Source organism: Numida meleagris, chromosome 3 (genome assembly GCF_002078875.1).
Source record: "Numida meleagris isolate 19003 breed g44 Domestic line chromosome 3, NumMel1.0, whole genome shotgun sequence".
Classification (NCBI taxonomy): Eukaryota; Metazoa; Chordata; class Aves; order Galliformes; family Numididae; genus Numida; species Numida meleagris.
The window spans coordinates 57,221,691-57,236,554 of NC_034411.1; the positions used below are offsets into that span (position 1 = coordinate 57,221,691).

The window sequence follows — 14,864 nt, forward strand, 5'->3', positions numbered from 1 at the left end:
GACCTGCTCTGCAATAGCAAGAACAAAAGTGCTTTTCAAATAATTCATGCAGTGTTTTGCTTTGGCAAGAAAACTGTATTTCCAATGTATGTAAATGGAGAATAAAAAAGTCTTATGGAAGTAAAAAAAAAAAAAAAATCCTGAACTGAGAGCTACCATTTGCCAATAGAAAAATTATCAGGAGCATTAATATTAATTAGATAATCTTACTACAGAAATTCTGACATAATAAAATCAATTGGATTTCATTCCAATCAGAAATAAATTTTTCTAATCAGGAATGACATGATGACAAGAATTATGTAACAGATATTTCAACCATTCTGTAAAATCCATATTCGCCACTGATGTCATCAGACAGAAAATCCTCAGAGCCTCTCATCCTAATTTAAAAACAGTAAAATAAATCCAGCTCTGTTTGTCTCCAAAGATAAACAACAGAAGCAATCACCGCAGTGGAAGACATTATAGCTTTTTTTATAGCATGTATATTGCTTGTGTATACCACAGTAAATTGTATTAAATGTAGATGTATATATTTAGCTTTCGGATCTCTCAGCACACCCTATATAACATAGAAAATTCCTTATAGTATTTGTCTTTGTGATGTAATTACTATTTGAGAAAAACTGAAACATTACAATCAATTTTCTTATATAACATTAGAAATTAATTTAGCAGATGTATTTATATACATTTATCATGAACTATGTTGAAAATTACAAATAAAAGGAACTGGATTTTCTCGTTAACTCTGCCTTATAGGTTTTCAGTAACATTTTCAAAGGTCAACAGCCTGCTTTAAGAAATATAGTTAGACTGTATAGCTACATTAATCTTCTGGGGTAAGCTTAGTCTGCAACTCTGGATCCTAACTAAAACTAGCTTATAATTCTGCTTTATGATATTACATTTGAAGTTTTCAAGATTGTTCTAGTGTTTTCCCAGTGTATCTTAAAATGGTGCAAACATAATTACATAAGATAACTGAAAACTAAACTTGTAATACAAAAAATCCATTTAAATGTCCTTAATCAGGAAGTAATTAGTTCTCTTGTTTTTTCCACATTAAAAGATTAAAAGTTTATCTCAGCAGGGTGGAAGATAAAAAAAAAAAAAAATGGCAGTTAATGCTGTAGGCTTGCCAAGACTAGGAAATCCAGAACAGAAAGAAACTTGGAAAAACCCTCTTAGCCTGCTTCCTCTTAATGCATAATGTACTCCTGAAAATAATGTGGAGAAATAAATCTGTCACAAATATTGCTTTAGGATGTTTTTATAGAAGCAGTGAAAGTGAAGCTCCAGATACGTGGCCTTGGTGCAGAAGAGTAGATTAATAGGAGAACTGCTTTCTTTAAAAATATACTGTGAAGCATTGGGATTCAGGTGCATGTATATGCATCTTAAGCATGCAGGATTGGATCCTTCTGGCTAGCATTCTGGTGAGGAATAACTTCTAAACTCCTAAACTTCTTCTCTTACAGAAAATGTTAGCCTTTTTCCTCTCTCACCATTTGTTTTGTAAAGTATCTGAAAAGTGTTCCGTTCTGCTGAAATACCTGCGGAATGATTTTAAATTTTCAGAATCCACTATTGGAAACTGTCTTAAATATACTGGATCTGATTCCACTTACCGTACATATTCCCTGTGCGAGTGCTTCAAAAGTATAGAACAAAGTCAGTATCCTTTGTCTTACTTGTCCATCTGTGCCATTGTAAGTACAATAGATATAGTAATTGTTGGTGTTGCTTGAAAAAAGATGTTCAGAGGGAGAATAGTGCATGGAGACTCCCATGCAGGGTGTGTGTTTGCAGTACCATGTTGTTTCAGGGGGCAATGTCAAAAACTTTTCTAGAGAAGCAGATACTGGGAAGAATTCTTACAGTGATGACTTGATCCTATCACCAAGGATGCTACTGTAAGAAACAGTACTCTGTGCTGAAACTGATGACTCAGATTATGCAAACAGAAATTACACACAGTAAGAAGATAAAACTGGAAAAGGGGAAACATAACCCCATTTTCAAGAAGGGGGAAAAAAAGATCCAGGAAACTATAGGCCAGTCAGTCTTACCTCCGTGCCTGGCAAGATCATGGAGCAGATCCTCCTGAAGGCCCTACTAAGGCACATGGAAAATAAAGATGATGTGATTGGTGGTAACCAGCATGGCTTCACCCAAGGGCAAATCGTGCCTGACAAACTTGGTGGCCTTATATCATGGAGTTACAGCATCAGAGGACAAAGGAAGAGCAACTGATGTCATCTACCTGGACTTGTTCAAAGGATTTGATGTTGTCCTGCATTACATCTTGGTTGCCAAATTGGAGAAAAATTGATTTGATGGATGGACTGCTTGCTTGATAAGGAATTGACTGGTTGGTTGCTCTCACTCAGTTTAGTCAATAGCTCAATGTCCAAGTGGAGACCAGTGACGAGTGGTGTTCCTCAGGGATCAGTGCTGGGACTGGTGCGATTTAATGTCTTTGTAGGTGATACGGACGGTGGGATCGAGTGCACCCTCAGCAAGTTTGCTGGTAACACCAAGCTGAGTGGTGCAGTTGACACGCTAGAGGGAAGGGATGCTATCCAGAGAGGGACCTGGACAGGCTTGAGAGGTGGATCCATGCCAATCTCATGAAGTTAAACAAGGCCAAGTGCAAGGTCCTGCACCTGGGTCAGGTCAATCTCAAGCACAAATCATAGAATCATAGAATTGCTCAGGCTGGAAAAGACCTTAAAGATCATCAAGTCCAACCGCAACCTAACTGTACTACTCTAACAACCCACCACTAAATCATATCCCTGAGCACCACATCTAAACGGTTTTTAAACACATTCAGGGATGGTGACTCAACCACCTCCCTGGGGAGCCTGTTCCAGTGCTTAACAACCCTTTCTGTAAAGAAGCTTTTCCTGATATCCAACCTAAACCTCCCCTGGCGCAACTTGAGGCCATTTCCCCTTGTCCTGTCACCACTGAGAAGAGACCAACCCCTCTCTCACTGCAATCACCTTTCAGGTATTTGAAGAGAGCAATAAGGTCTCCCCTCAGCCGCCTCCTCTCCAGACTAAACAGCCCCAGTTCCTTTTAGCCGCTCTTTGTAGGGCATATTCTCCAAGCCCTTCACAAGCCTTGTTGCCCTTCTTTGGACCTGCTCCAGCACCTCCATGTCCTTTCTGTACTGGGGCACCCAAAACTGAGCACAGTACTCAAGGTGGGGCCCCACCAATGCTGAGTACAGGGGCAAATGTAGGCAAAAATGCAGGCTGGGTGAAGAATGGCTTAAGAGCAGCCCTGAGAAGAAGGATTTAGGGGTGTCAGTTGATGAAAGATTCAGCATGAACCAGCAGTGTGCACTTGCAGCCCAGAAGGCCAACTGCATTCTGGGTTGCGTCAAGATAAGTGTGACCAGCAGGTTGAAGGAGGTGATTCTGCCCCTCTGCTCTCATGAGACTCCAACCTGGACTACTATATCCACTTCTGGAGCACCCAACACAAGAAGGACATCAAGCTGTTGAAGTGGGTCCAGAGGAGGGCCATGAAGATGATCAGAGGGCTGGAACACCTCCAGTACAGGAACAAGCTGAGAGTTAAGGCTCTTCAGCCTGGAGAAGAGAAGGCTGTGGGGGGACCTTGCAGTGGCCTTCCAGTACCTGAATGTGGGCCTACAGGAAAGCTGGGGAGGGACTTTTTATAAGAGCATGTAGCAACAGGATGAGGGGAAATTGTTTTAAACTAGATGAGGGTAGATTTAGACTAGATATTAGGAAGAAATTTCTTTACTGTGAAGGTGGTGAGACACTGGAACAGGTTGCCCGGAGAGATTGCGAATGCCCCCTCTGTGGCGGGGTTCAAGGCCAGGCTGGATGGGGCTTTGATCAACTTGGTCTAGCGGGGGGTGTTCCTGCCTATTGCAGGGGTTTGGAACTAGATGATCTTAAAGGTCCCTTCCAACCCAAACCATTCTATGATAGGTTGAATGAGAGCTTGAAGTTTTCATAAAGAAATATGGGAAAGTTTAGAGAACTTAACATTCATCAAATATCTTGCAGCAAGTTCTTCCAAAATGTTAACTAGGGCTTTCTCTAACACTGACTAACACTTCAGTGCAAACATTCATATCCAGCACAGAACCCAGCATTAGTACTAGTCATAACTGAATCTTTTTCACCCTTTTCACAATACACCTTTTTTTTCCTATTCTCCTTATATCCAGTATCAACTATATAAATCTATAAGCCATGCTGTAACTAAAATGGAATCTGAATCTAGCTTGTTAAACTTTTAAAAGTTGAATGACAATTCTGCAGCCATCTCAATCTCTTTCTTTTCCACTTGCTACAGCCTTCTATGCAGCTTTGAAATGCCATTCTCTAAATTTGAGGAACAGCAGCTGCCTCATGGGTACCTCAGAATATAGGAAAGACAGTAGAAGTGGGTTATATAGTTTCCCCTATAAGTAATGTTCTAAGGAGCAAGATTAGAGTGGTATTCTATGTGGACTTACAGTAACCTCAACTATCTAGAAAGAATACCATTTAATAATGTTAGCACCAAAAGGTAAGGACCCCAGATGCTTAGTTGTACTGTGGAAAATGTGTTAATTATCAAATAATAAATAATATGCACTGTTTTATTTCTTCTCAGATCTTATGGTAGAGTCGTTTATTGGGCTGCACAAATATGCTTGGTGAACTAAAGTTTCAATATAATTAGTTAGAAGTACCTCATTAAATAGATAAAGCGTTTTTAAGTGACTTTCTTTTTTACTTTTTAGACTTCTATCACCAGAACAGCCTCCAAAAGCAAAGTTTCTAACCTTGGGTTCTAAGTTCCGGTACAGTGGACGTACGCAAGCACAGACACGACAGGCTAGCAACCTCATAGATAGACCAGCTCCTTACTTCGAGCGTTCTTCAAGCAAACGTGTTTCCAGAAGCCTTGATGGTGGTATGAAATTGATGTATTTATTCAGTAAAATGATTATATTATGTATGGTCACCCTGATACGTGTTCATATTGAGAGACCTTGGAGACACTCAGAACTCAACTGGACAAGTCCCTGAGCAACCTGGACTCGCTCTGAACAGGTGGTCCATCTAACTAATCTTGAGATGTTCCTTCAAACCTAAATTATTTTGTGATACATCAGAAGTTATGACAAGGGTACGTTGCTCTTCACATTAGTGGAGTAAGGATCATGGACTTTGTACATAGCAAAGAAGCTGAAAAACAGTGTCACTCAGTAACCAGCCTGTATTCCTCATTGTTGATATCACTATAGTCATTTTATCGAGTCTTAAAAATAAAATGTTCTCACTACTCCAATTAACCAAAATTATTTTGTTCATTAACAGCTCCCATGAGTATCTCAGACCAAAGTCTGCTAAGAGACTTCCATAGTACAAGAGGGCAGCCTGGAGGAGACAAAATCATTGACCTTGAAGCTGCTGGACAAGCCAAGCTGAAAGAAAGTGGCAGAGAAGATGATGGAAGCCCACTCAAAACTCCACAATTAGAGTTGATTCAGGATGGAAAGGTATGGATGTCTTTCACACCAAAATTATTTGTTTATGTAGTGCATGTTTGCTTATTTAGAGCCTGCCACCTCTAAGCATCATACAGAACACCATATTAAATATTTAAAGAAAATTGTCAAGTATTTTCTGTAGTTTATCTTAATGTAAGCATATATAAGCAAAAATGAAGGCAAACTTGTGTGTAGCATCAATTTTCCCAGGGTTTCTTTAATTTCTATAAAGTTAATTTGAATTTTCAGTAAGCTTGAGTGAGTTCTGGAAAAAATATTTAATAGGGTTAATAGTGTTTTAATTTCTTAGTTTGCGCAGACTTATTTGTTAGCATATCCGTTGTAGTATATGTTATACAAAGCTGGATGTATTATGACTGCTTTTAAATATTTATAGATAAAAACAGTATTGCTTTAGTAGTAATTTAGCAGAATTATTTATTCCTTTAAAAACTTCTGTGTTGAACTGAGATACAGCTTTCTGTGGAAATTTGAGTATTTTGGTCTGTCTCTGTTGCAAACAACCATTTACTTGTCTTGTTTGCTGGAGTTACTGGGGCAATAGGTAAAAAAAAAATAAATTCAGAGCTTGCAGGATTTCATGTAAAAATCTCCTTCCAGAGTCTTGGCTAAAACTTTGGAGTTGTGTGACTATTATCTGTTGCTCTTCTCTCTGGGATATTACTTATTTTTCTAGCAGTTCTTCAAAACTTAATTTCATATTCAGAAAGTAACTTTGTTTTGAAAAATTTTTTGCCAGTCAGCTACCCATTCAAATCTTAAGTGTGATATTTGGGCTGCAGAGTTTCTCCATGCAGCTTGCATGTTCCCACTAACATTCAAGTGCAGGAAGGGAACAAATACCAATGGTTGCGTTTTTGTTGTTCTTTGCCAACTACTTGAAAGGATCTTGAAATTAGCCTATGAAAAGGCACGTGTGAACTTCACTGATGGGAGAAAAATAGTTAAATTATTATGTTTTGACTTTGGGCATGATAAAATGATGATTCTCCCTTGTTCCTGAAGTGGCAATATCTTTCAATCTTTTAATCACGAGAAGAAAAAAAAGCAGTATTTTGGGAAGTTTTTCCATGAAGCTGATCAGTAAGGTTTTGTTGCACATGCCAACTCTGTGAACAGCTCTCTTTTCCCCCTAAAGCACTCTTTAAGTCTTAGAGGAAATGGTTATAAACCCAAGAATCAAAGTGCCAGCCTGTCTTTCTTGTACTGCTCTGTCTCCTGACCTTTCTACCAAAGCTTTGAATGTCTGTCTGCTTCTGTCTATGTAAGTGATTATTACAGTTTGAAAGTGCACAGTTCTTTGCAGCCGGAGAACAGAACATTCATAATGGTTTTGATTTCGTAATCCATAGAAGTAAACAAGCTGGCTGCTTGTAAAACACAAAGGGATTTCTGTTTTTATTTGGCATTTCTATTGCGTTAGTATAGCTATTCCTTAAATAAAAATTTTCTCTAACAAATAATTTCTTTTTTTCTTCCTCTTCTTGTACCTACAAACTTGCATTTTGTTGTGCTTTCATTTTCCACTGCACATAGAATTTATTTCTTCAGCTCACTCACATATACCCACCATCACTACCCATCCATTCTGTGTCATCCCATCTCACAAACTTGTCACCCATCCCTGAGATGGACATGCTTTCAGATATTTCAGAGGAAGAGCCTCTCTGTGAGCCTGTCCTTACCATCCCAGATGTCTCAGAGTGTAATTCCATGAGAGAAATAGCAGATCATAAAAATAAAATAGCTTCAGTGAACGATAACTTTGAATCTATGAGAACCCCAGCTAGTCAAGGCCCACCTGCCATGGAAGGAAAAATCTGTAGAAATGACTACAAAAACACTGAATTGTGTGTCTCATTCAGCTTTATCAGATGCTTTTCTTTTCGTTTCCGATCGCTGCTTGATGAAGATGGTTATATTAGTTTTCCTAGCCTTCCTGATATTTGCATCTCTTTCCTCCCACCTGGTGTTCAGCACTATGTTCCTATCACCTCTCCTTCCTTCATCCCCTCTTTTCTCCTTATCTTTGTGTTGCTTCTCTCAGCTTTCCAGTCTATTCCTCTTTCACTCACATTTTCCCTTCCTCTTGCTCTGTCCCTCTGCTACCTGGAGCCTAAAGTGACTTCATTTAGTGCCTCTTATGACAATGACCTGAATGACAAAGCAGAGGAAGAGGAGGTGTGTAATTCTGTTGCTTAAATGTTGATTCTATGCATAGCAATTATGCTAGTTCTCCCAGCAGCTTCCTCAGTTTTGCACACTGGCAGGGGTATGTGTATGTATATGCCCGTATATGTGTAAGTAGGCACACGCACATGTATGTATCTTTCTAACTTTCCTTTCTAACTTTTCTTTTTTGTGAAAAACTGCCATTCGGGGATCTTTAGTCAATAGATAGCTGTAGTGGGTTTTTTGTTTTTGGCTTTTTTGGGGGTTGGTTGATTTTTTGCCTGAATTCATGCAGCATGCATAATTTTATGATCGTCCACTCTACTGAGGTAGAGTTGCTTTGTACTTCAAAATGTTTAGGAACACAAAAAACTGAAAACTTCTCCGAAATAATATACCTATGATTACTATTACCTGTTAATAATTGCAACTTTCACTATTTGCACTATCATTTTGTGTGTTAAAATGTGTATCTCCTCAGTGCATTCGCTTTGCAATGCACATCTCAGAAGTTCTGCTAAGATCTGAAAAGTGAAATTCCTAAATGCTGAATTCAAAAAGAAGTATACTGTCAATTCTTTAAAAGCAGCTTTTGCTATTGTAGATTTTCAGATGTTTCTGTTCTACAAAAATATGTTCAAAGTTGAGTCTAAGATATTTTTTCTTTTTTTCTCTGAAATGTTTTCATTAATCTCTAGCAGTAGTTAAGGCAAAGACTGATTTGATTCCTTAGCTGGGATTTCAGGTTTTGTCAGACTTTTATCACTGAACTCTGAACTTTCTTTGAAATACACTATTATAATTGCTATACAGAAGCCTCTTTTACATTAATATGTTGCTCTGATCATCTGGAGCGGCTGACAAAATGCCTCCTTTCCTTTACTGTGCATGTTAGATCAACAACAGCATGCACTAGGAAAAGGTGGTTTATTTTGATCCTCAAAGAAAATAGAAAGCAATACTATGGAATCAAAAGTGGGGAAGAGGGCCTCTTCAATGTTACATTTAATAAGTATGGTTAAACCAATTCAATAGAGTGTATATATTTAAAAACTTGCTAAATAGGACACGTGTATCTAGTTTAATAATGAAAAACGTGACTTCAAAGATTTTCTTATTTTTTTTCTGTGGCCTAAAGCAATCCGTGATAAAGTTTCAGACAGTAGAATCATAGATAAGATAAATGAGTAAAAATGTGATATGTACCACATCATGTGTGCGTTCACACAATCTAAAATGCATCAGTATGTGCAATATGTAAGCCACTCTTCAAATGTGCATACTTGCACATGTTGGCTTTTCAAGACGGACAGTTAGTATTCATACCTGTGGCAAGGCTGAGAAGTGGTTTGCTTTTTAAAGAATGCCTTTCCTTAGGCCATTCAGTATACTTGTAGGTAAGATGTGAAAATCACTTCCAGCAGAGTGCATTGCAGTTGGAGAAGGAATTCACCTAAAAAGGAGTGGAGGCTCAAATAACTCATCTCAAAACAACAACATTCTTAGAATAATTAAGACAATTTCTAAATACATTATGTAGGTGTTTAACTTGAGTTCTAGACTGTTTTACCAAAATAAGTCATGCATTAAATTCCATTTTCCCATCAATTCATTGCAGGGTTTAAGGTTTTTACCACAGAAAATATACATACCATCTTTTCCTGTCACTCATTTTTTTAATATCCATCTGAGATAACACTGAAAAGCAAGAGGGACATAGTGTGAGATTTCCATTTTTCATGCCACATACCAAGTATTACTTCAGCCATTCTACAACAATGTAGGTGGAGGAAGACCAAAGTCGCTTAATAATTTCAACAACATCTGGGGCCGAAACAGTAAAGGTCTGTAAATAATAGCACGCTTTGCAGCATTTACAAAGAAATGATGCCTCTGTTATTCTGTAAGCGTGTGTTAACGGTTCCTTTTCTTAATAATTTACAATGTGCTTACATAGGTGGAATCTGAAGAGGAGGAAGCACAACAGAAGGTGCATAGGATTTGTGTTTGGTTATTTTTTACTTTTACAATTAAATCGGACTGTAGCTACCTGATTTGTCAGCACCCTCAAGTTTCTGTGGGTTTTTGTCCGAATAGTGCCTTTTCAACATACCATTTTATTTCCTGTATTTGATTGTGTGTTTCCAACAGTCTTTTTTCTTTTTTTAACAAAAAAACAAAAAAGTTGCTGGTACATCTTATGTTCATTTTGATTATTTTTGTGTGTGTGTGTGACTTAATTTCACAGAGCAATTCGTTGAGAGTAGACGGGGAAAATATTTATGTCAGACATAGCAATTTAATGTTGGAGGTTTGTATAAAAGACAAGAAACACTTTCTTTTCTCATGGGCTGCCAGGCTGCATGGGATGGGAGGTCACCTGCAGGCTGTTACGTACACAGTGCATGAAATGCATGGGGAAAACCAGCTTGAAAATGTTGCATGTTATAATTCTAGTTTCTGAGTTTTTGGAAGTTTTAGAAAACAAAACAAAACCCTTAGCTTGAATGTTTAATGTGTATTTTTGCTAGATGTTTTCAAGGTGGCAAGTGGGAATAATAGCCCTATTTAGATATACTCAACACATTAGGCCAATTAATCAACATAAGTAGGATTTTTTTATACATTACTGCCTGAAGTGTGCATTTGCTTTGAGTAGAATTTCTGATTTTCACCAGTTAAATCAACTTTTAACAAAAGCGTAACCTGAATTAATGAAGCTAGTAAAGCACAAGCAGTGGTATAAGTATAGGAAAACTAATTCTGGCTCTGACACTTGGGAATTTTTAGGAGCTTTGAAAAATGTTGGTAAGTATCAGGTTTTTAAACTGCGTGCTTACAAATGCTTATGAAATTTTGTTTTACTTTTTCATTTTTTAAATGGAAGCAATTCTTGCTCCCTAACAGTTGTTTCTCATTGATAATGAGCAACAGCAAAGAGCTTTGAACAGTATTTTACTGTACAGTGTTATTATTTGCCACTGAAATAGAGATTTTTATTGTAAGAATTTCCATATAGTCTGTAATAAATGTGGATTGATCTATAGTTACAATCAGTGTCATTTAACTTGTCACTAATAACATACACTAGCAACTGAAGAAAATTCAAAGAATTCTACTGCTGTCTTTAACTTACTTAATTCATCCAAATGGGGCTATAAATAATTCCTTTTGTCACAAAAACTGTCTTTTTTAAAAATAATCATTTTTGTTTGGTAATAAGGAGGTATGTGGATCCCAGTAACGTAACTAATGCATTTTTTTGCTTTTTGCAGCTTTTGGTTGCTATTTAAACTTTGCTTTTGTATAACGTACTAAAGCACTGAAAGCATACATTGCGTAACTTTGCTGTGATCAAGTCTAGGAAACATGCCTTGTGTCAAGCAAAGACAATTTTTAAAATGATGGCATGAGAATTGTCACTAGCTTTGCTTGTGTAGTAGGTTGTCCTTGGAATATTGTTTCAATACCCTCAGAAAACAAAAACATAAGGAGGACATACTTAATACTCTCTGATTATTAGTCCTAGATTAAAAGTGAGGCATTGGTCCTGTAAAAACATTAACCTACTGAATTACCAAAAGGGGGAAAGGTTCTTAGTGTTCAAAGTGTATATCTGAAGATTCAGAGAATTAAGAAATAAATTTGCAGCACCATTGGTGCTGAACATACAAGTGAAAAGACATCAGAAATTTAAGAGTTCGTATTGGTTTTTGATTTTATGACTTGACAAGTTTTTTGATACAAATTACTGTATCTGCACCTCCATGAGTCATAATAAAATGTAATTTGATATTGACACTGGTGCCCCCTTTGATGCTTGCCCATGAAGGTGCAGTTTAGAGAAGACACCGTCATGGGTTTTGTGCATGTCAATGTATATATTTGACAGTTGCATCCACAGTCAGGTTCTTAAATGTGGAGAAGACTGATAATAGTCTTTAAGTCCTTACATCTGATTTTTCCAGTACATTTAAGCTTACACAATAGGCACAATGAGTAGTCTCTCTAAAGTGAATGATGCAGGTGTTACTTGCTTGCATACTCGGCCCTGTGTTATCATCTTCACAGAAATAAGTGTTTTTCATGAAACTTGCAGTCCCCAAATTTTTGCTTCTCTGCTTAGAAATTTCAGATGAAAGCAAGTAATCACTGGCAATTATTGTTTCAAAGAGCTAGTAGTTTCTTATTTTGGATGAAAATGGCTCTCTATTAAATAACCGTGTACAGCATTCTTTCCTTTGCATTAAAATATGGTAGTGTTGTAGTGTATTAATGTCCACAAACTAAATTCCTTTATGGCCTTAAACTTCTGTATTTTAAGGCATTCCAAAGAAGACCAGCTTTTCAGACACAAGGCGCTTTCCTTGGTTTGATTACTTTTTTATTTTTTTAACTGTTAAGTTTGCTTTTGTTGTCGTGTTTTGTCCTACTTTGTTTTACATTGCGGGTTGCTAGGACCTGGATAAGACCCAGGACGACTTATTGAAACACCAGGCTAGCATTAGTGAGCTCAAGCGCAATTTCATGGAATCCACACCCGAACCACGCCCTAATGAATGGGAAAAGCGGCGTATCACACCTCTGTCCCTACAGACACAAGGGGTATGTCTCTGTAGACACTTGTCCGCATGCATTTCCATACAACCCTGTAGACAATGTAGTAAACGCACTTTGTCCTTTTACACTAATTGATAAGGCTAATGTAATATTTGTTTATACTATGTATACACTAACTTTTTACTACTTATTATTAGACCTCGCTTCAAATAATGTGTGGAATTTTGTTCCACAACAACTGGACTAGAGTCACTAGACGAAGTTGGAAGCAATGGCAATATTTTGCTCTGTGTTAACAACAACTTAAATTTCACTCTGATTTAGAGAGATATATAGAGTTAATCTTTCAGTGACAGTAGAAGTTTTTACTCCATGTGCCTTTTAACTCTTCTTAGGTAGCCTATGCAGAAGCAACTGTCTGAACGATGTTGTTTGCAAAGGACGTTATGTGATCATTTAATTTATGTTGTTGACTTCCTTGGGATGTATTTACTGTAGTCATTAAAATTTATTCACCTTAATCTCCACATGCCTATATAATGAATTCACCCGCTTTTTTCGCTAAACCTCGTTTCTGACTGAACATGAAAACAGCAGTTTGGAAAACAGTTTTCCAAAAATATCATCCTAAATATTTGTGGCAGAAAATCTACCTACTTAAATAAATTTCTGTCTATTCTTGAAATTCTAATTTTGAGGAGTTAATTGCTGCTTTTTTTTATAGAGCAGTACAGCAAATCAGTCTTCAGAAATAAGCAGTTTATCTTCTGTTGTTATCTTTGTCTTTCACTGTTAGTCCTACCACTCCCCAGTGCAGGGAAATTACTCCTCTAATTTTTGAGTATTATTCTAGAATCTCTGCCTAGTGATACATGCATAGGTACAAATTCACAAATGTCTGACACATTGAAGCTATAAATAAATGCCTATTTTAACAAAATATTTATGTAGAAGTGTATCTTAATTGTTATGTGCTTGTATGCATTTTCTACGTTGATTTCTTTGTGTTGATGCTGAGGTCCTTCCAAGTATTGTTCTTTTATGTCTGTATTTTTTTGTTCATCTAGTATGTTCTGTCATTTTCAGATGGTTTGGTTTTATGTTTATGATAGTGTGTATCTGTCTCATTGCTTGTTGATTTGCACTGGTTTTACAAAATGAAAACTAAATAGAAAAAAGGAGACCACATTTTCCAAGTGAAAACGCTGCCTGGAAAGGAGAAGCAATGGACTGCAATGTCATCGATTGCTGGAACAAAACCAGAGGAAACTGATAAGGTGGCTGCCCTGAAATCTACTGCCTTTTTGCTGTATCTGCTGTGGTCTAGCTTGGGCACTTCCTTCTTTTCCTTTGCCCCCCTCCCCCCCCCCGCTACCACTACTGCAAAGAGAAGTTTGAGTTTCAAACCAAGATCTGTATATATGAATCATATATGAATGTCAGCAACATTCTGCTTAAGCACTAAACTGAATGTGAAATTCTGAATGGCTCCTGTTTGAAATGAACCATTTTTTCCACTGGAAAATTACTGTATTTTATGTGATGTGAATGACAGCAAAACATGTATTTCCATTCCAGATGGAAATAATTGTTTGCTGTTTGCAGTTATGTAACATTTCACACAATAACTTCTATTTTGTGTATTTGCTATGTAATCATTTCTCAAATCAGAATGAGACTGCATTTTTGGCATTACTGAGTTACCTCCATGCTTCTGTACTTTTTTTGTTAATCTAGGAAAAGGGAGAAGTCGTCTTCTCACCTAAGCTGATTAACATTGATGCAGTGAAAAGCCCCATATAATTAGTGGGACTACTAGCAGTATGATAGTGATGATGGGTGGCAGTTGTGATGGTTTTCTTTTTTACATTACTTTTGGACTATTTTCTACCACCTAGGAACTGGGATGAAAACAGATTGTAAAGCTGTCAGTCCTAGTTAAGTAACACATATAAATACAGGTTTGGGATGAAGCATATTTTCATCCCATTATTTGTTGATGTGAGTAGAGAAGTTAGGATTCAAGTTCTTTGCTACCTCTAATTTTAAACTTCCTACTCTTAGTAGCTCAGTCTTATTCCTGTAAGTTTTGCTTTCCTGCCTTTTAGGATAGTTGGATAATAGGTGACAATAAAAGAAGGATACCACTGCTAATATTCTTTCTATTCTTCCTTTTGCAAAATAATTGCAAATAAGTCACTTTCTGTGCATAAGAAATGTTGATTGGATGTGTCTCATTTGTATCCCTGTACTCCCACAAATGCACAGCATCTGTGACTTAATTATAACAGAAATTGTGGTGCAGTGATGTATATGTCACAAAAAATAAGGACAATCATGTCATGGTTATCCAGAATCATTACTGTGGTTTTTTATAAACCTCAGAGCCACCCTCTTTTGCTTCCAAACAGCATCAGTGTATGTGCCTATGTGCCAGTAGATTGTTTGCCAGGAAATTAGGCATCTTCCGAGGCTGATGCATTGTTGTAAATACAGTAATTGGTTCAAGACTGCCAGTTCTATCTATGCATTTAGTAACTTGTACTAAATGCCTCCTCAGGGAGCAAGGGTTACCTTA

The 14,864-nt window shown here is 37.2% G+C and overlaps 1 protein-coding gene across 10 annotated transcripts in view; it reads left to right on the top strand.

Annotated features, from left to right (window-relative positions):
- EPB41L2 (erythrocyte membrane protein band 4.1 like 2) overlaps positions 1–14,864 on the top strand; it is a 105,117-nt gene that overhangs the window by 76,633 nt on the left and 13,620 nt on the right. For 4 of the 10 annotated variants that reach the window (XM_021390578.1, XM_021390581.1, XM_021390582.1 and 1 more), the window contains 5 exons: positions 4,781–4,953; positions 5,361–5,542; positions 9,975–10,037; positions 12,185–12,331; positions 13,459–13,563. In XM_021390578.1, coding sequence (XP_021246253.1) covers positions 4,781–4,953; positions 5,361–5,542; positions 9,975–10,037; positions 12,185–12,331; positions 13,459–13,563 — 670 coding nt within the window. Of the gene's footprint in view, positions 1–4,780; positions 4,954–5,360; positions 5,543–7,090; positions 7,736–9,683; positions 9,717–9,974; positions 10,038–12,184; positions 12,332–13,458; positions 13,564–14,864 lie in introns of all 10 variants that reach the window. The other 6 variants (XM_021390584.1, XM_021390585.1, XM_021390586.1 and 3 more) reach the window with 4 other exon arrangements.